The 22,988-nt window shown below is 35.7% G+C and overlaps 1 protein-coding gene across 1 annotated transcript in view; it reads right to left on the bottom strand.

Annotated features, from left to right (window-relative positions):
• The window catches only part of LOC129747064 (octopamine receptor beta-2R), a 305,644-nt gene that overhangs the window by 14,733 nt on the left and 267,923 nt on the right, over positions 1–22,988 (bottom strand). Inside the window, exons 4-5 of the mRNA XM_055741114.1 lie at positions 22,113–22,238; positions 21,773–21,953 (exon numbers count right to left, since the gene is read on the bottom strand). Coding sequence (XP_055597089.1) covers positions 21,773–21,953; positions 22,113–22,238 — 307 coding nt within the window. The remainder of the gene's footprint in view (positions 1–21,772; positions 21,954–22,112; positions 22,239–22,988) is intronic.

The following is a 22,988-nucleotide window of genomic DNA, read 5'->3' as shown; positions in this document are numbered from 1 at the left end:
ATATTCTGTAACCATGCGAATCGGTTTATATCGAATAAAAACAACACAAAGTCGCATCAATTGTCCGTAATTATTAAATTTGTAGTTTTTTGAATGAAATGAAAGTCATGGCTTCCATTTTTTCGAGATTTTTTTTTCCTTTGGGCGGTTTGTTTTTCGTCTCCAAGGTCGAGGCGTCGCGACCTGACGTCGTTAGAAGATAGTAACTATGGCATAGCATACTGATCAGTGAGAATATTTTGGCGCGTATTTCTCAACCAAGCATATTTTCAATGCAAGTGGTGGCGATATGATGCCTTGATGTGATTTTTTTTGTTCTTGATTCCTTGCTCACATGGTTATGAATGACGCCTAGATGTGACTCAGGTTGACATTTTTCCGATCGAATAAAACATATAATATTTGTTTTGCCAAAATCTGAAATTGAAAAGTCAGGCATCTATTTTTAGAGATTTTCTTTTCTTCGAGGGGTTTGTTTTTCGTCTCCATGGGCGAGGCGTCGCTAGCAAACGTCGTTGCAAGATAATAGTAACCAAAGTATATTGATATATTGATCGCTGGAAAAATTTAAAAATTAGGCACCTATTTCTCAACCAAGAACCTATATTTCTTATGCACGTTGGGGCGATATGCAACCTAGATGTGTTTTTTCCTTACTTAATTGTACACAGCACATGTTAATAATGACGCCTAGATGTGACACGGATTGATATTTTATCGATCGAATCGAAACCATATAAACGATTTTAAATATTAAAACAATTTTTAATTCGTGTTAATTTAAGTAGTAAATTGTTGTCCAAAAGATATGAATTTGGTAATGATAAATATAAAATAATGACACTTTTTGGACGTTTGAAAATAAGAAATTGGGAAGCTTTACATTCAATTTGGTATAATCCGATACGCCTAGAACACTGGACACATTAACTGAACGAGAGTCTGTTCTTTGAAATAGATTAGATAGGATTGAAGTTTTTAAAGGCTGAATGAACTTTTTGATTTTTTGCAAACGTAAGTTGAAGTTATCAATAATCTACTTTTCTATAACAAAAAGTGAGGATATGAATTTTCCGGAAGAATTTTCAAATAAGAAAGTAAACTAGAGCAAGTGCAAACTTTCAACTTTTACGAAAATACATTAATTCTTCATCTAAAAATTGTTGGGCCCAAAAAAAAACTATCTGATTAAATAAACTCAACTCTTTATTTTTAAATCATTCATCAAAAAACTGTTTACACGTTTACTGTTTGTTTACACACAATTCAAGTACGAACTTAACATGAAAAGTATGTTTTTGTTTAACATATTTTGGCTACATAGAAGAGGCTTTTGATTCACTTTTTTGTTGAAAAGTTTTTTTGTGATTGATATTCCAGGGGCAGCAGATTTTTATGATGAACTTTTAATATGACATGAAAGTGTTAAAAGTAATATACATTCATGTAATTTCTTTGGTGGAATAAGTGAAAACGCGCCATTTAGGGCATCTGTATTCCTGGTCTATTCTTGGGTCTAATTTATACAAGAATTGAACCAAAGAAATTAGATCCGATCCAATGAAAAAACTGGCAACTGCACTCGTGTTCCATTAACTGTCAAACGGTTTAGAACTGCGTCAAATTGGATCCAAATCTCATCAGTTTTGGATCAATCCTTATACCAGCTCTAAAAAAAGTTGAGTTGAAACTGGTATAACGGATCACCAATGCGGTTGCTCGGGTCGGAATTTGGGTCTAAACCGGCTGTTTGGACCACGGATACAGGTGCTCTTAGCAATGAAACATCTACAATTCAAGAATTTTATCTCCAAAATGGCCAGAAAGGATATCCCGAGTGTTGAGTCTGAAGCGGATATTCAAATTATTATAAAGGTCTTCGTAAATCAAGGTCTTTTGGTTGAACAGCATTCAGTGAAATTGAAGTACCAAGGATTAATTTATTCCGGAGAAAACTTAGTATATATCAATGAAAGTTGATAAAACAGACAAACAAGAACAAGTATTAAATTCATTTTAAAGTCTTTTCACTGACGCATCTGAAAAAGACCTATGTGTTATCACTTGCCCCAATAAATGATACAAATGTATACTTCGATATTTCTTTTTGTCGACATAACTAATTTTTTTTTTTTTGAAAATATGATTTTTTTCAGAAAATATGAAAGTTGAACTGTGGTGATATTCGTTTGCATTTGCCCCTATGTTTCATTTTTGAAATGAACTCACGAAACCATCAAAGCCTGAACAGATTATTTCATTTCGATCTATTAAATTTTAAAAAATCTGCTTTTCAATTAAATGTTATTAATCTTTAAAAATATTACATAATCCTAAATGAAATCAAATGAACTTATTTGCATTTTTTGCTCGAATAAAAAAAAAAGGAATTTGCAGTATACAAAATCGTCAGATTTAATGCCATGACAAATGCTGTTTGGGAACATTTTAAGTTGAAATGTGTAAAGTCTATAACTTAAGTATCAGGCGAAACTTTTTGGAAATGATTTTGGTGAAAATATGGATTTTAATTCAAACTGCTTTGAAGCATGAGGATGATGAATAAAAAGCTGTTTGAAAATGGTTAGTAAAAAATCTTTTCTTATGTGTTTCAATTATCCAGCTCTTAAAAATACACAATCCAAAGCTAATTGGGAGCTGAAACCGCTGCGTTAGGCAAAATATTCGGAAAACACTTCAAAAATTTTCCAAAGATTCATAAGCAATATATTCCAATAAATGAGATACTTTTTATTTCGGTTTAAACCTTATTGTGAACTCGAACAAAACGAATAAATCACTAAATGGAATACAGCAAATGGAACATACATATTATCAACATACTGTTATTTATGGAACAAGTAACAAAAATTGGATTTTAAAAGACCCGTTGAGTTAAAATTCTATGGTTTAATTTTGATAGAATTAAGCGGGACGATTCGAGTAAAGGGAAAGAAGGGAAATGTAAAAAAAAAACTAGGACAAATTGAAAATGGACGCCAAGTTTAACATGGTAAGACGAAGTTTACCGGGTCTGCAAGTTGACATATAAAAATTTAATTTTGAAAAAAATGTCCTTAATTTAAAAATTCTGTGAAATCTTTGAATGTTTCCAAAATTCGGTGTTCTGTAACACAGATTCTATGGTGAATATTAGCTCAAAATTCTGTGAAATTATAGATTTTTCTGTGATTTCGGCAACCTTGCTGTTCCCCCCAAGCTATGCGAGGAGAGATAAATCGCACTGCAATCAAGTGTGAGATTGTCAACACATAAGAGTGAGCGAGAGCATTCTTCATCTGCTGCCTTCTCCGGAAAAATCTGTTGCGCATTGTGATGAGGAGTAAACTAAGTGCTAACAAAGTTTTTCCTTGGTTTGTTCACGAGAAAAGACGCTGCTCTTCGAATAAGGGGCCAGAGGTGTCCTGATTTTTCAGGATTTGTCTTGAATTTTGAAAGGCCACCCTAGTTTTTCCAAAACTCTCGAATTGTCCTGATTCTTTAAAAAAATCCTAATTATAATTCAATTTGTAATTAAATGACGAATCTGTATAAAAATCCTTAAAACGATGGTAATCTTCGGTCCAGATAATATATAAACGGTGTTTCTCAATTGAAACTGCAAGCCAGCTAAGAAGTTGATCTCTTCCGTTGCAGAAATGAAGGCGTCTACAGCACCGTTATTTTGCCTTCATTTATGCAATCTAGTAATAGCTGCATTTCATTTCCACCAATCTACTGGTGGACTGAAAAATCCTGTTATTTTTCTTCGCGGTGTCCTGATTTTTTGAGGAAACCACCTGGTAACGCAACAGCGGGGAACAACTTGTTGTTATTTGTGTACGTTGTGTGGTAGGAGTCTAAAGAATTTTGTTCTTCATTAACACTGTGGTGAATTACGGCGCTCTTGGCTAGAATTCTCCTTCACCCACTCAGATGCGAAAGCTCTCACACTTGCCGTCAGGGTTGCCAACTATTTTTCAGAAAAGTCTGGAAGATTTTAAAAAAATGTCTTTAAATTTCTGCAAATGTCTGGACACCTAAGTTTTGAAGGTGGCGACCTTTTTTTTGGTCCCCAGATCTCAATGTTTCAATAGTATTTTTCTGTCACTATATCAGTCACGTGCTCTGTCTGAATCTCAATTTAACATACATCCTCAAAGCATTTGCCAAGGTTTCGAACCCTTATTGAATTCATAGTTCATAGGTTCTACTAATCATTTCCTCAGAGTGGCCACTCGAAATCCATTTTGGATTTCCCGCATTTTTCCCGCATGTTAACATGAGATTCCCGATTTTGTAAAACAGGAAACAAAACAAAAATCCGAATATTTATTTTTGAAACCACCTACCTAGACCTAGATTTCTAAGATTTGCCTTTGTTTTTATATTTTTTTTCAAAAATCGTCCTGAATTGCCCGACCATGTAGAAATGTGTGATGGAAAGTATGGTATATTTAAGTTAAAAATCATCGTTCTTTGAAACTACTATTTTGAAGATATTTTGCTCAAATTCGACCTTCATATAATTCAATATCAAATAAGCAATTGCAAATTGCTTAGCACCTGCTTTGACATGTTTTGTTCCAGATTTCACAGGATCCAAATATCTTTGGTAACCAACGCCCTAGCAGCGACAAGTCATCTGATGTCCTTTCAATTCTTTGAGACATTTTGAATATCAGAGAAACCCCTACCTGAAAAAGACCTCGTAATACATCATATGGTAATATCATCTGATTGGAAATGATCGATTCAAAACATGAGGGGTATTACAGTGGAACAAATATAAGGAAAATGAAATAATCGCTCTTGGTTTTATAATTAAAAACTCTCTGGAGTATTCGACCGAATATCCGTTTGGCCGAATAGTTTAAAAGGTCAATATTCGGTATTTGGCCGTTGGCCAAGTACAAATTTTTTCGTCCATCATGCTTCCTCTCTATGAGCGTCGGATAGAAGCTTAAATTGTTTCGCCTCCTCGGCCGCCTCTCGCTTCCGATTTGCAATAGTTTCTATAACAGATTGTTTTCCTTTTTTTTTGTTTTAATAGGACTCGACATCTCTTGAGTGAGTATAACGAGCATACTGGATTAACGATTTCGTTACGGTTATTCTCGTTGTTCAATGAAGCAAGTTAAAACTATAGTCAAAACCGATCCAACACGGTAGGAGGATCCATTTAGACCTGGTAAAAATCGGTCGAAGCCAATCGGAAAGAGATTGATGATCAACTGTGAATCAATTTTTACTTGTTTCGCCTTTTTCGTTCAAACTTCATTGAACAGACTTTCACCAAGCCAAAAATTCCCGACTTTTCGGGAGAAATTCCCGGCTTTTTCCTGCATTTTTCCCGGTGGATTCCAAATCCCGTCTTTTTCCCGAATGGGTGGCCACCCTGTTTTCTGCCATATTACACCATGACAAAATTGAATTTTTATAGAATCTTAGAACAATTTATGTCCAAACACAAAAGTCTGGAATTGTCTGGAAGAAATGCCAAAAGTCTGGAAGTCTGGAAACCTAAAAAAATGTCTGGCAAAAGTCCAAAAAGTCTGGAAGATCCAGACAAAATCTCTAAGGTTGACATCACTGCTTGCCGTCCGAGTCGCTTACAGCTCGTGTAAACTCGGATAACAAGTGAAGCACGATCAGCGAAAGAGGATCACACTAGGAAGCCGAACTGAAAACAGTGTTGTTATCTCCCGGCTCTTTGTTGTTTCGGAAGAGCCGACCAACCATGCTTATCATGAGAAAAAAAAGAATGCTCTCTTTGGGGCGATATAACTATAACTATGTCGTCCTCGGCTTCATCAAAGCCAGAGAATTTTCCAGCAAGCTCCATATATTGTAAAATTGTAAAAAAAAGACTTCCTACGACCAAATTTTTGCTTTTTCCATAGAAAATTTCAAATCATCTTTATCGAAATCAAAATCTCATTTAAAAAATCTGTAAAAACTCTGTCGATAGTTTTGACCAAAAAGAAAACTTTTAAGACTACAGTTTTTTATTTCGAAATTCAAATGAAGTTGCAAAACGACACACCCTACTTTTTTTACTATTTTCGGGCATATCAACTTGCCAAATCTGTCACCAAAGAAGGGCTGATTTTTTATGTACGATTTCGGTTTCAACTGTGTTTAAATTCAGGTATCAGCTTCAAGCAATTTGCACCACGAGGAAAGGGCTTCGAAACTTTAAACCCTCTGAGGTTTAGTTAATCATCCGCGACAATCTTGATCTAGTTTGGTACTGCCTTGCGAGCTCCTTTTCAAATCTAAGCTAGTTTCAGTTAATTAGTAATTTATGGTTTTTCTTTGTTGCTGGAAACTTTTGTGAAGGTAGCTTTCTGTCGGAAGCCTGCTCCTTTGCCTGTGACTAAAGCGCTCCGGTGTGTTAAACCCGTAAAACGCGGAAGATGATGAATTTGATGTATCTTCATGACGCTTCGCTGCACAAGATGGAACCATTTCATCAAGATTTTATTCTCTACTCAAGCCAAATGGTGCATCCTGGCTGCCATCATGAGAACGGAAAAAGGAGAAAAAAATCCACCTCGACGAGCCAACCCTCGAGCGGTAATTGGAATAAAACGAATTTATTACCGAGATGATGACAGGTGGCAACAAACGAGGCAACGTTATCATTTCGTGTAATCTGCCACCGGGGGTTGAAGGTAATTTCATTTTTCTATGATTTTCTTCCCCTTTGGTGCTTTTTTTTGCTATGGCTACCTGTATCCATGTGTCAAGTGTTCGCCAGGGAAATTTCATCCATGTAATAATATACCTATGGGCGATAGACATAGAGTCAGCCAATAGATTAACTTTTCAAATGGTATTCCAGTGTGTGGAAACTATCATTGAAGGACTGACTTGTTTGTACTTGGTTTGTTTTGTTTATGTTTCAAAAGTGCTCGACGTTTACATCGTTGCAGTCGTTACCGGAACCGATTGCCGGAAATAAGAGCTAGCTCAGATGGCTTTTTTTTCTTAGAGCCTCCGGCAGTTGCAAAAGAATAAGAATATTAGTTCAGCTTAGTTTGTTTCGAATCTCAAACAACTGATTTGTGAAAAAAGCTGGCAATATATTTTAATTTTCTGTGATTATAGCTATAAACACCAATACAAGAGGTTACGAAAATCCGAATCCTATTCAGCAAATATCTGTGCCAAAAATGCGTTGAAAAGTGTACTGTACCAAAAATGATATTATTTTAAAAGCACTACTGGCATAAAGACTCGAGCTCCCAAGCAAAATGATTCATGATTGTGGTGGTACACTCAAGCAAAACTAGAAAAACATTTCATGGGATTTTCATTCTATTAATTCATGACTATGAGAATCGAAAATCGTTCTGAGACGTGCCTTACGGAACAATGGTATATTCTTTGTTTTGAAATGGGTGTAGCAATATTTGATTCTGAATAATAAGTTACCTTCAATAAAATAGATTGTTTTTCGCTACCAAGCGCAAAAAGGAAAGCAACTTACCTCTGACAAAGATGTAGACAGTAAGCATACACTCAGAAGAAATCTTATTATAAATTTCATGAGAAATGTTTTATGAATTGCGCCCAAAATGATTGTCCAAAAGATGCTATAAAATTCTTTCTTTTTCAATAGAGGTTTTAATGAAAATGAGCACTCCGACTGAGGTTCTGATGCGATGGGAGTTGCAATCAAAAGCTTAAGTTTGCCAGTCGCGATGGAAGTTCCGACTGAAGATGATTGCGATGGGAGTTCCAATCCAAAGCTTCAGTTGACCTGTTGCGAGGAGATTTCCGACTGAAGTTTGATTGCGATGGGAGTTCCAATAAAAAGTTTGAAGTCTCCAGTCGCGATGAGAGTTCCGCCTGAAGTTTCATTGCGATAGAATTTCCGTTCAAAAGGATCGGGAGAACCGATATGAGCAGTGTGCTGAAGGTTCGCATCACGAATTTAACGTTGGATCGGGAGGACCAACATGAGGAGTGTTTTGAAGGTTCATTTCATGAATTTTCGTTGGATCGGGAGGACCAACATGAGGAGTGTTCTAAAGGTTCATTTCACGAATTTAGGTTGGATCGAATGGACCAACATGAAGAGTGTTCTGAAGATTCATATCATGAATTGACGTTGGATCGGTAGGATCTACATGAGAAGTGTTCTGAACCTTCACGAATTTACGTTGAGTCGCGAGGGCCTTAATAAGAAGTGTTTTGAAGATTTATTTCACTAATTTACATTGGCACGGGAGGAACAACATGAAGAGTGTTCGAAAGGCTCACTTTATTAACTTACGTTGGATCGGGAGGACCAACATGAGATTAACATTTTCCTAACGTTCACTTCACGAATTCACGTTTAATCGGAAGGGGTAACAAAGGGAGTGTTTTGAAGATTCACTTTTTGAATTAACGTTGGATCGGAGGACCAACATAAGGAGCGTTTTGAAGATTCACTTCAAGAATTTTCGATGGATCGGGAGGACCAACATGAAGAGTGTTCTAAAGGTTCATTTATTTATTTACTTTGAATCGGGAGGACCAACAGGAGGAGTGTTCTGAAGGTTCACTTCATGAAATTACGTTGGTTCGTGAGGATCAATATGAGGAGTGTTTTAAAGGTCCACTTCACGAATTAACGTTGGACCGGGAGGACCAACATGTTCTGAAGGTTCACTTCACAAATAAACGTTGGATCGGAAGGGGCAACAAAGGGAGTATTTTGAAGATTCACTTCATGAATTAACGTTGGATCGAGGAGACCAACATAAGGAGTGTTCTAAAGGTTTACTTCACGAATTTACGTTGGATCGGGAAGACCAACTTGAGGAAAGTTCTGAAGGTTCACTTCACGAATTTTGTTGGATCGGAAGGATCAACATGAAGAGTGTTCTAAAGGTTCACTTTATGAATTAACGTTGGATGAGGAGGATCAACATGGGGAGTGTTTTGAAGGTTCCCTCCATGAATTTACGTTGGATCGGGAGGACCAACATGCGGAGTGTTTCGAAGGTTCCCTCCATGAATTTACGATGGATCGGGAGGACCAACATAAGGGGTGTTCTGAAGTTTCACTTCACGAACTTACGTTGGATCGGGAAGATCATTATAAGGAGTGTTTTGAAGATTCACTTCACCAATTCACGTTGGATCGTGAGGACCAACATGAGGAGTTTTTTGAAGGTTCACCTTACGAATTTACGTTGGATCGGGAGGACCAGCATAAGGAGTGTTCTTAAGGTTTACTCCATGATTTTACGTTGATTGGGAGGACCAACACAAGGAGTTTTCTGAAGGTTCACATCACGAATTCACGTTGGATCGGGAGGAACAACACAAGGAGTTTTCTGAAGGTTCACTTCATGAATTATCGTTGCATCGGGAGGACCAACATTAAGGGTGTTCTGAGGGTCATGAATTTGCGTTGGATCGGGAGGACCAATATGAGGAGTGCTCTGAAGGTTCACTTCATTAGTTTACCTTAGATCGGAAGGATCAACATGAACACTGTTCGAGTTTGAGAAACATTGTTTCTTAATTACTAACAGTCCAGAACAAAAGGTTGGTTAAAATAAAAATGTGATCAAATTATAATATGTTGAGAGCTGAACATCGGTCGATTTTTTTCTGGCGGTTCGTGAAACTCTTGTGATTTTATGAATACGATCAGAAAAAAACATAAAAAAACTTGCTCAAGATTCCATGACAAATTCGTTCAGGAAATGGACACTTTTTTATCTCGTGGAAAAAAAATAGTTCATCAGAAATCCTGACCAATCCAGGGCCATGCTTAACCTCTATCGGTATCGATTAGAAAGTATCCAGTCTCTCTCTAACGATGTTTCAGGAAACCGTAAGTAAGAGAATGGAAAAGATTTAAATATTGGTGAATTTCAAATTGTACATCGTTGGTCATCTTGGCTCCAATATTGTCAGATGACACGGCTCCAAGGAAGAATAAGGAGTAAGCTTAATAGCGATACCCTATCCAAACATACAGGAAATTGTGCCAACTATGTGAAACTATGTTGTCATGCATGATTTATCTAAATCAGTGATTTTCAAACTTTTTCCACTCACCGCACCCTTTTGCTGTATTTTTGAGATCAACGCCCTCCTTAAAAAAATAATCTAAAAAAAAAAAAAGATGCATGGAATCGTTTAACCCTCCAAAGCCGTTCGGGTCAATATGACCCGAAGCGCACATTTCAAACATCCTTATCATCATTCCAATATACTGATGAACTGGTAATTTTGACAGACCAAGTATGTTCTATGAAAATAATGATCAAATCAACGCCAAATAATTAAAATTTGAGTTTTGAAAATCGGTTCATTGGGAAATGAAATACAGCTATGCAAAGCCAAAATTGGATGTCGTTTTTTTAAAGTAAGATTTTTTCCTACCGTAAGATTAGTCATAGCGGTCAACACTTTCATTGGACCCCAACATATCTATACATTGTCGGATAGATGAATTCTTGACAATTTCAAATATTAACAAAACAGTTAATTACAGAAAAGCTGTCAAAAGTTATGAGTGTTTTAAAAATAAAATTGATTTTTCGGACTTTTTACTTTCTGGACCAGTTTCTGATAATCTGGTAATACTTATCAACTTTATTTTGAAATGTTGAGTAATTAGAATAAATTACCTAGACAATGAATATAATATCATCAAAATCGGTTAACATTTGCAGCCAGGAGAACGAAATCAAACCACAGTTCAAATTTCCCCGAAACGGATTTTTAGCGAACGGCTTTGGAAGGTTAAATAAGAAGCTTTCTTAAATTTTTTGTGAGACAAAACTGAAATTTTAATCAAAATATTATAAATATTGCATTAAACTAGGGTTTTCATAAAAAAATTACTTTGTTTTGAAATGGATTCTAATTTTCTATACACAGCCAAATTGCAGAACAAAGGACAAAAACATTTCTAGATTAATTTGCTAAAATTAGCCAATTCTGACATCTCATTTGTGAATTTTGTGGAAAAATTCTAACTTCAAATGAAATCCATATCGAAATTTAACCACGACAAATCTTAAGAATGCTGCTCAAAAGCGGAGCGTAAAATATGATAAGGTGCGTTATTTGATCAGAAAGATAAAAAAATCATATAACCATTCATATTGTTTTTTAAAACATCATTTTCGAGGAGTCCACTATTGATTTAGAAATAAAACGAACTTGTTGAAAAAATAATAGGACGAAACAAAAACCAAAATGATTTCAAAAGGTTATCTACATTTAAATCGGTTTGAATTTTACAATTTGCGAAACTGAATCGTTAAATGCATGGATTATTGTTTTACTTTAGAGGAGAATGAGGATACTTGATCCTTGGGGTTTAAGATGCTTGATTCCTCAGCAATATCTCAAAACTGGAATGTCTTACATAGATCAAATGTTCAAGAACAAAACAACAAACCTGTTTTCTCAAAAAAAATAAAAAAAATTTCGAGCTATTTCACTTTGTTTAAAAATCTAACAAAATGTTACTTGAAGATCTTTTTTTATCATGTTGCCCACACGAAAAAACATAATTAAAGTATTTATTACAATATGTCAGTCGTTAGAATGTAATATGAACTTCTTAATTCTATATTTGCAAAGCAATAGTAAACTCTCATTTTTTTTTGGAAAAAGTTTTCCAAATGGTATGTTTTGGGTCCACTTGATCCCTCGAGTCCAAAAAGGTAAATTTCTCTCCTTAATGGATGATGATCATTGCTACGCACGCATTTATCAATATTTATCCAATGATTTATATTCAAGTAATAATTTCCTGATAATGAGGATTGAAAAAAGTGATTTTATCTGAAAATTAGAAAATTGCGCCTTTAAGTATGCAATATATATAGAGTAGCAGACAACCTTTTATAACTCATTTTCATTCTGATACTTAAAAACTTTGAAATGAAAACTAATATGGCCAAAAAATCAATGGAATTTTTGTCTTTAGATTTTGCACGATTTTTGCCAAATCTTAGCCTGCTTAAAGAATCAAGTCTCCTGTGATGGAGGATCAAGTCTCCTTTAACTTTCAAAATATCACATTTTTTTTAGTCTCACGAAAACGCTTCTGGTTAATCTACGGGTTCATGTTTTATTCTAACTTTTGCAGCATATTAACATGAAATTACACGCTGTCAGAAAATGCAAAAGATGACGATCTGATATTTTTCCAAAAAGATATGATGAAAATAATAGAAAGGGATCAAGTATCAAGTACTTCACTAGCTTCCAATTTTGTTCTGTTTATTATAAGAATAGTATTCAATTTAGTAAACTTTTAATCAATTTATTCAGAGAATATTGGATGTTAATAAAAAAAATCAGCTGGTGTCTAGATAATGACTTAAAAAAATGTAATTGAAAAAAATCAATTAATTAAAAAAAAAATCTGCAAATTGGGTACATTACAGAAAAGTTTCTTAAAAATATGCATAAAGCATCCAAGATCCAGTAAGAACTAAATAAAATATAAAATTTCCTGAATATATTCTTGAACTTGAAATCATTCAGTTTGTACTGAAAATAAATACAACACCTATCATAAATCTTGGTTATCAAAATTCTTTTACTAATACATTTGCATTTAACAAATTTATTACTGCAATTTCGGATGGATAAAAAAGAAATCATAAATTTCAAACAAGTATTTCTGAATCCTGTTCAAATTTTAGCATCATTTTCGAGTTTTAATATTGACATAATTTCCAATAATTCAATTCCAGAAATTTTATTGGTAAACGAATAACTTTGATTGATTAACCATAACAAGTGTCACAGTTGAATTTTCGAATCGGTTTAGTAATAGAGGAAAAAATCAAAACTTAAAATAAAAGGACAGTAAGACAAAATTTTGTCATGTTTTTATTTCCGTAAATCTATCAAAACCCTTTCAAAGTTTTTTTTTGAAAACATTCCACGCTCAGCAAATATTTAAAGTCTTCATTGTAATACATGAAAACTTCAAATACATTGCCATCCAAAATTAATGCCTTTTGTAAAACCCTAAATAAACTAACAAAACCAGATTAATATACAGATCGTAGACAAAATATCTGACAATCTAAAAACAAGTAGCTCAGTGAAATTAAAATTATAATTTAAAATCGTCTAAAACCTTACTAAACTTTGGTATTGAGATCTGCAATTCAATTTCATCGTTTTCCGACGTTGTCATTTTAATTCGAAGTTGATTCGGAATTGTGACATTATGAATTTCAATATGACTTCACAGCCCCCTTGAGACCATCCAACGCCCCCCAAATTTCAAAGTTGCGCTCATCGCCCCCCTAGAAGCTCTCAACGCCCCCCAGGGGGGCGGTATGGACCACTTTGAAAACTATTGATCTAAATGGTCTGGAAGGGAAAATTGAAAATTTACTGCTATGATTCCTTAATTTTTAACTGTTAAGCAGCACGGTTCATGAAACTTGGGTGATTGATAAAAGATTGCTTCTTGTTTATTTTGTGTGGAGGGGAGATGTGTTGCGAGGGATACAATCTCGCGCGATAAGCCTCGTTGCTGTTTTCGACAGGCATCGTTTGTGTTCGCGCGAAATATGTTTGTATCGATTGTTTTTCATGCTTCTTCAGAACACAATGTCTCAGAATCCCTGGCACACTTAAAATTCAGCGCAACTTTTTTCCGTTGTCAGATTCAGCTCAAATTCTGCATATAGCCTTTTGATGATTCTTTTAAACCATCCAAGTCTTTTTTGCAAGTGGTTTTTATTAGAGATTAAACCGTGGATAGCTCTTCACAAGATCATACACAAAATATATTCTGTTAAGCAAAGTTTAAGTGCACAAAAGGTACACATTTTGGTCAGTTGAATACAAAATGTTTGGACCAAACAAACTTTTTTGCATGAAAATAGCTGTCTTATTTGATATTAATTTTCGACTGGATGATTTTTATTTTGAAATTTTAAAGGTTAACGGCTTAATCAGTCATATTCTTGAAAATCAAAACGAATGACAGAAACCGTTGCGTTATTGTCAACAGAATCCAGAATTTCTTAAACAAAACTCCGATAACTCAAAACAACCTACATCCTCCTTTTATAAAAACGCTATCAAGTCAACATCAAAATTCATTTCTGAAAACAAAGATCTTCTGATACTACAATCTGATAAAGGTAAACGGATGGTTGTGATGAAAAAAGAGGATTATAACAAAAAAATGCTACAATTACTCAACGATCCCACCTACGAGGTCCTGAAAAAAGATCCCACAAGCAAAATCACCAAAAAAACAAACGAAATTATCAACAGACTACATAAGCTCAAGCTCATCGATAAAAAAAAACTGCAACAACACTGGAAGCTAAAAATTCACTTCGCCCATGCATCTATGGTCAACCCAAGGCTCACAAACCCGACCTACCACTACGCCCTGTTGTCCCAAACATTACAGCTCCAACATACAAACTAGCGAAATTCGCATGCAAAATACTTCAATCATCATTCAATAGCGAATTCAACATAAAAGACTCCTTCCAGCTAGTAAAAGTCCTTCAACAAATCAAACTACCACCCGAGTACACATTAGTGTCCTTTGACGTTGTGTCCCTGTTTACAAACACTCCAAAACGGCTCATTATACATGATATAATTATGAACTGGGACACCATTGGAAAGGCGACAAACATAAACCTAGATATTTTCATCGAAATTATAGAGCTCTGTCTAGAGAGCTGCTACTTTAGTTTCGGTCAAAAATTCTATCGGCAAAAAGAAGGCACAGCAATAGGTAGTCCTACTTCACCAATTTTATGTGATTTGGTGATGGAAGGCCTCTTGAAAAATTGTACAAAAAAACTCAATTTTTCAATACCTTTGCTGATAAAATATGTTGATGATCTACTACTAGCTCTACCCAAAGACAACCTGGACCACGTACTGGAAACCTTCAACTCTTACCATCCCAAACTCCAATTTACGATGGAAACAACAAAAAACAACGGCATCGCATTCTTGGATACATTTATCACCATCAACGAAGACAGAACCCTGAACACCGAATGGTACAGCAAAGACATTTCATCCGGTCGCCTGCTAAATTACTGTTCTCTCCACCCAACAAGCGTCAAACTAAACGTTGCTAGAAATTTCATCAAACGAGTGATCAAGTTCGACTCTCAAAACCAACAATCAAAACAGCACACTACCATCCACAAAATTCTCCGCAAAAACAACTACCCGAAACAACTTATCAACCGCCTCATCAATAGTGAACAACAAATGCACCAACATGAACAGCCTTCACCAACAGAAACAACCATCTCCAAACAACCATCAACAACCGCACCACCCACCCAACAACAAGCACCAACCAGCCCAGCACAACACCTCCAGCAGAATAAAACCGAACAACCATCAGCAGCCGCATCACCCACTCAACAACAAGCTCCAATCAGTCCAACCAACCAGTCTTCAACAACAAAAACAACCATCTCCAAACAACCATCAGCAGCCGCACCACCCACTCAACAAGCCCCAACCAGCCCAACACAACACCTCCAGCAAATCATAACCGAACAACCATCAGCAGCCGTACCATCTACTTCACAAAAAACACCAACCAGCCCAGCACATCGCCTACAACATAACCCAACCAACGATGATCACCACCAAACAGCCGAAGAAAAACCACCAACAAATGATCTCCAGAGCACTTCACCAACAGCAGAATCCAACGAGCATAACACATCACAACAAATCCGCTATTTTCCACTCACATTCATCCCGAACCTATCCAACCAGATCACCAAACTCCTTAAAACAGATTATGGTGATATCCGAATTGCCAATAACATCCCAAAACCGCTTGGAATGTTATTTCCCAGAGCTAAAGATGCCATTTCATCAGCAGAGATACCAAACATTGTTTACGCATCCCGTGCCAGAACTGCCCAAAACAATATATTGGTATGAGTCGCAACAATCTGAAAACACGACTCGTTGGACACAAATCCAACATTTCCAAATATGAGCAGCTGACTTCCAGAGGATTCACACAAACAGACCCCGAGATGGTGAGCATAAGAGAAAATTGCACCGCTCTTCTAGCTCACATCATAGACAAAACTCACATGATGGACCTGGAGAGGGCCAACGTCATTGATAAAACACGAAGACCAAGCTCTCTTCCGATCCTTGAGATGTGCCACATCTATACAACAAAAAACACTCTCAATTTCAGAACTGATGTAAACAATCTCAGTTCAACTTACGCAAACATATTACAATGTACCACAAACACAAGAAAAACACGACACAATATTAGTGTTACAACCAGAACCAATCACAAACAAAACACCAATACAGAAAATTTAAATCTCCATCAGTAAACAAAGCGCTGCCGCATAGTTCTGTCGAATGGTGAAGCGCCGCAGTGTGTTTGATGAAGCAGTGAGTCAAAAAAATAATAGTATATACCGAATTCTACAAACTAAAACATATTTTTTAAAGTTCCACTACAGTAAATTCAGCCAAAAATTACCAACAAAAATAGTCTCTAGACGAAAAACGAACCTGACAATTAGTGAGTAGAAAACCTCAATATGTAAAACTAAAAACGACAATGTTACATCATTACAATAAATTTGCAGTTCTCCACTGAAGAAGGCTACAAAAAATAGCCGAAACGTCTGGACAGTAGTAAAAATCATTCGTTTTGATTTTCAAAAATATGACTGATTAAGCCGTTAACCTTTAAAATTACAAAATAGCTGTCTTATTTTCAATTTTTATACAAATTAGTTTCATATTTCATTTTTTTGCGTGTACCTAGTATTTAACAAAAACAAATTTAAAAAAATATAAAATATGGGAGAGTGGGGAATCATGGGCCACTTTTTTTTTCTTTGTTCCATAACTTCTTTATTATGAAAGATAAAATGAAAATAAAAAATGCTATGGTTTTCTACATTTTCAAGGTATCATAAGGTATTTTTTTTAATTTTTAATAAGTTTTTTTCCTCAATTTCTGACTGTTTTTAAAAAAAAAATATTTTTTGGTTTTTGAAAAATGGTGGGGAATCGTGGGCCACTAAATCTAAAATGACCAAATATCATGCAAAGTTTATGAGTTGACTCTAAACTGTGATTTCATGATTCATTTCGTTATTTTAAAGCATCTTCAGGTGATGAAATGGAAAAGAGAGCTATGTATGATCGAATAGATTCCAAAACCTTATATACACACTTAATCTTTTCTCCTGTGGTCGGGACGATTTTGTCCTGTATTTTCAACAGCTGAATTACAGGACGATCTCAGGACAGAAAAAGAGCTCAGGAAAACAACTGTCAAACTGTCCTGTAGGCTCGAAACGCTTTCCTCCGGCAATTTACAGGTAGTTTTGAAATTCTCCTGAACGTTCAAAACGGACTCATTCCGAGAATTATTGGAAATTCTGAAATCGTTTTGCATTCTCTTTTTTCGAATCAAAAGAAATAAAAAATACTGTTGAAACTTTAATTTATAATTTACAACTTTTATTTTGCACTTTCATTTCACACAGAACACATTAAAAATAACACTTTTAAATCACTTTATTATAGAGTAACCGGAAGGTTATAACACACTTTTCTGGATCAGTGGTGGCATTCCTCATTGTGATTTATTCCACTTCCTGGCCTTTTGCCTCATGCTCTGGGTGGAATTGTTACCTGCATGCACTTTCACCACTCTATTTGCATCTCACGGAAAAAGACTGGTTATTCTGCAACGCTATTCAGTTGAACCGTCTGCCGAAAGCCGTACGTTTAGCCTAAACCACAAAAAAAACCTTAAAATATACGCCATTCGAATATTTTCTTACGTTTCTTACACGCTTCAATTTTTCCTGATCGGCTTTCAGTCTATCGTTGCTGCGATTATCCTCCGCTGGGTTTTTGTGCCAAGCTACACTTACTGGGGCGAGGCGAGTCTTCCTTCACACATCCACTTTTAGAAAATTTTAAACTAAACTTGAAAAAAAAAATATCGATGCAGCTGTCCGCCGCACACGATAGAAAAGGATAGTAACAGCTACTTGTTGATCAGCATCGGCAAAAAACGCGCGAAACCAGATGAGCCTGTGGCACATGTGGGCACTGTCCTGAATTTCTGGACGATTATTAAAGTACCTGTGCACTCGTAAACATTCAATACTGAATGTCAGGCTAAACAACACGTTACGAGATTCAATCAGATTTCCTTTCGAATTTCATGAGGATGAAGCATTTTCCTGTGATTCGGAGGGTCAGATTCCCGAGCGGATTTTTTTTGCAATTTTAGTGTGTAGGATATATAGGAAATTCCTTATATAGGATGGACAAAATATTTTTCATTACTCTTCATTTGGCATAAGAAAACTTTACAGATAGGGAAAACGCATTTTGAGTTCTGGGGATTTTTTTTTATTATCTGACGGGTTTGCGCCGCGGGTCTTCAGATTTTCCCCAAAATTGAAAATTTGGTTCCTTTTTGCGACTTAAAAACACATGTATTTTTTCAGATTTCTAACATTTTTATTTTTTGAGTTAGCTTCGGTTAGATTTTTTTTTTAACAAAAAATAACCATTTTTCAAAGCTACATAACTCTGTTATTTTTCAACGGAAATTATAAAATAGCACATCAAATTGCATTGAAATTTTATCAGCTTTCCAAATGAAAAAAAATAAATAAAGACCTTCAACATGAAAAGTTGTAAATAAACTTTAAATGGCATCTAAAAGTACCGTCTGCACCACCGAATATTTGGCTAAAAATACCATTGAATAGCTCAATTTATAATGCAACTTTCATCTGAAGACACCAAAGTGGGCCATCAACTCCTTGAAGAGTTATAAAAGAAATAATGACAACAAATCTCTTTTTTGCATAGGAAACAAACAATGGTTGAACAACTGCACTCACATATGGAGGTAGCGCGCACTTCTAACAACATGGAAACAAAAGAACTTACCAAAGCAGGTAAAAACACTACTTTTTCATGCTTTGTAGACTGCCCCTACTCGCATAGCACTCCCATATGAATTTTCGTCATTTTAGGTCAACATAGGGATTCAAAATAAAACACTAAAAAAGAGGTTTTGTTCTACAAATTTCGAAAAAAATATCAATTTGTGGCTGTCCTATATGAAATATACCCGAATAACAGTTCCATATGTGAAATACCACGGATTTGGTTACTTTTCAATGCTTCTTTCTGTGAAATAGTCTTTGATTTATTACTTTGATTCATTTAAAAAAATTTAACTCACTTGAGATGTCGAATGATGCACACGAGTTTTCGAAGGCAGGTCTGACTTTTTTAGGAATGACTTCCTGAGCGAAAAACTATCGAATGCAATCAAAAATCGTAAAAAGATTCAACTTACAATGTGGAATTTACGATATTTTGTATGTTTTTTTTTTTTCTGAAAATTGCATTTAGAAGTTCAAAAATGATCAAATTTTAGTCTTAGAAAGTAGCTTGGTGAGAAAAAAATATTCTGTATGGGACTGTTATGCGAGTAGATTTGAAAAAGGTTTCAAATATTGTCGATTAACAGTCCCATAATGAATAAAAATGGTGCTCTCGACCTTACCAATAACCCAATTTCGAAAATTTCAGGTCTTACGATTTATTATGACTACCTAGATACGATTTTCGTTTATGCCGAAAGTGGTGATCACAATTGAAGAATGTATTCCAAAACAGAAAAATCTGATTTTCTCGCTTGCTTGTTTTTGCATACGGGACTGTTATGAAAGAAGGGGCGGTAGAGTGTTGCAGCTAAACTGACTTCATGTTATATCCAGAAATCTAATAACGAATTCGTATATACCCAGTTTTGCACCAGGTCACAACAAGTTTTGCAAATTTTGCTGTCATTTTTAGAAGTTTATGCGCTCAGTTTTGCATCCGTAATTCCCCAGATTTGATTTAAAATGGACGGTGGAACACTGAAGATTCGTTTGTGAGCGATCGAGGTAGCAAAACACTGACGACGAATTATGTTCGTTCTACTATGGTAAACCTCAAAACTGGGTAAATGGAGAAAACGAGTACGGTAAAAGTATCATATTTTCAATGTCATATTACCTATAATGGGAATGAGGGAAGCTCTTCGATTATTTCTACAATTGTGCCACACTCTTTGTTTTTGATCAATGGGAAAGGATTTTGGTGTCTAGTGCTTAGCTCCCGGTATAAAAACTATGTAAAGCACGTCTATATTTCATTTTTTAATCACATTTTTGTGATCCCAAACACAGGGACTGAACCTTCTACTATTGGCATTGATTATGCTTCACAATGATCTTTGATCGAAAAGTTAATAAGTTATATAGCATATGACCAGTTTGTAGAAGCAACATTTCCATTATTTGTTATACCACATTAACAATACGATACTAAGAATTTTGGTTAAAATTTTAAGTCAGTTATGCTGCAAACACTCTACAAAGAACGAAAAAGTATTGTTTTTTACCTGCTTTGATAAGTTCTTTTGTTTCCATGTTGTTAGAAGTGCGCGCTACCTCCATATGTGAGTGCAGTTGTTCGACCATTGTTTGTTTTCGTCGCAAAAAAAAGAGATTTATCGTCATTATTTCTATCATAACTCTTCAAGGAGTTGATGGCCCACTTTGGTGTCTTCAGATGAAAGTTGCATCATAAATTGAGCTATTCAATGGTATTTTTAGCCAAATATTCGGTGGTGCAGACGGTACTTTTAGACGCCATTTAGAGTTTATTTACAACTTTTCATGTTGAAGGTCTTTATTTATTTTTTTTCAACTATTTTATTTGGAAAGCTGATAAAATTTCAATGCATTTTGATGTGCTATTTTATAATTTCCTTTGAAAAAAAAACAGAGTTATGTAGCTTTGAAAAATGGTTATTTTATATTGACAAAAAAATCTAACCGAAGCTAACTCAAAAAATAAAAATGTTAGAAATCTGAAAAAATACATTTACAACCAAAATTTCAATTTTGGGGAAAATCTAAAGACCCCCGGCACAAATTGTCAGATAATAAAAAAAATCCCCTTCTGAATGTGTATAAAAACATAAAAATATAGGTGGTTCAAGATGTGTGCCCCCGATTCCCCACAAGCTATGATTTGCAAATTGGTTGCGTTTGTGTGACTTATTCATGTTTCATCAAAAATTCCATTTCCACGTGAAAGATCATGTCAAAACTAAGATCATAAGCGTATGAGCATATTTTTGTTTTGAAGTTTAGGTTCCCTATCGATGCCATTAGCGGGTGTTTTTTTTAATTATGCAACTAAATTTTTCTAACTTTTTTTAGCATGATGAATAAAAGAAGCATATAATGTGTATTTAAGTCAACAGCATATAGAAATATATGCCTACGCAAAGCGGCGACGATGTCAGTTGGCTAGAGATTTTTATCTCAACACACATCTGAGATATTAAAAGTGGCCCACGTTTCCCCATGGCCCATGATTCCCCACTCTCCCCTATATAAATTTAAAAAAAAAATTCAGGACCCAAAATTGATCAAATCTTTTGGAAGTGGACTTTTTTCAAAGATCGCGTTTGTGGAACCACTAAATATGATCTTTTATAGTCTATCCCATACAAAAGTTTGTTCTCCACATCCTTATCTACCATTTGGAGGGTGAGCTCCCAGATTCCCAGAAATTGTGCAATTTTGGGACACACTAGTTTACATACACATGGGACCACCGATAAAGCCACCAAAATTTGCATACACTGTGCTGGTGCATTTGCATCTCTCTCCCTCTCTCTCTCAACCCTTACCTTGTGCACTTCTATTTCCGTCATCTTGTCATGCCTGGAGGCCACGACACAGGAAATCCGGACGTACACATAGATCATGACTGCCATCGGGATGAAAAAGGAACCCATGGCCGAAAACACGACGTAGCCCTCGTTCTGGTTGTACCGGCACTGGTCCAGCTCCCGGCGACCCGGTTCGTACCTGAAAGGAAAATTTCGGGAAAGAAGAAGGCAAATCAGCAAAATATTTCCCATTTTCAAACGGATCGAAAATTTGCTTACGGGCCAAAATAAAAAGGATAATCACATGGCAAAAGAAACCCCTGATCCAAATAAGAACGGATGCAATCAGCAAACTTACCAACCCAAAATGGGAGGACAGGTGATGGCCAGCGCCAGTATCCAAACGACCAAGATCATCAGCAAGGCCAGCCTTTTCGATCTTCTCCGTCGAGAATAGTTGAGTGGTTGCGTAACTGCTAAATACCTGGAAGCAGTAAGAGAAGAAAACTCTCGTCATTCGCAACATTCGATATTGAGTACATATCCAAGGGGAATCATATTTATAACGAGGAAAAAAACTCAATTACGTTTTCATTTACCTCAAAGCTCATTCAGTACCTACGGTGAAGCTAATTAAACAGTCAGCTTTCTCTCTTTCGGATAACAATCCGAAGCAAATTTTCTGTTCATTCAGGTTATCTTTCCTAATCATTGATATGCAACTAGCGCAAATATTTCCATGCATATATCAGTATGTTAATTCTATGCCTGTGTTGATGCTAATTAACAGGTTTCGCTCTCTTTGTGCAGGCACTAATCAAAGGGCCACCGCCATTAATTCTACCGCAACAAATAAGAACGAAAAAAAAATACTAAAAACGACTCCTGCACAGCATTCGAAAAACCGCTTAATTTACCTGTATATTTAGCTTCGGAAGGCAGTAGGTACTTGACGAGCTTGTCATGAGCATGCCTTCGAATCCCTCGTGGGAGTAAGCGGCAGCAAAAAAAAAACCGAAAAAACCACATTTTGGTTTTCAATGAATTTCCCAGCCACAAGTTCATTGAATGGTTTGTGGTAGCCTGATTCAGAAAATGGGGGCCTGTGTGGTTTCGAGCGAAATGTTGGTTGGGTTCCTTTGGCAAAATTCTTGTGTTCTCATCACCGGCATGGGTGTAGAGTTTTGCGTTTGATGTGTGCGAATTATTTTCGCATTTTCCGGCAACCAAGCCA

The sequence above is a fragment of the Uranotaenia lowii genome, chromosome 1, assembly GCF_029784155.1.
Source record: "Uranotaenia lowii strain MFRU-FL chromosome 1, ASM2978415v1, whole genome shotgun sequence".
NCBI classification, from domain to species: Eukaryota; Metazoa; Arthropoda; class Insecta; order Diptera; family Culicidae; genus Uranotaenia; species Uranotaenia lowii.
The sequence above is the reverse complement of the archived record's forward strand: the minus strand, read 5'-3'. Positions and strand labels throughout refer to the sequence as shown.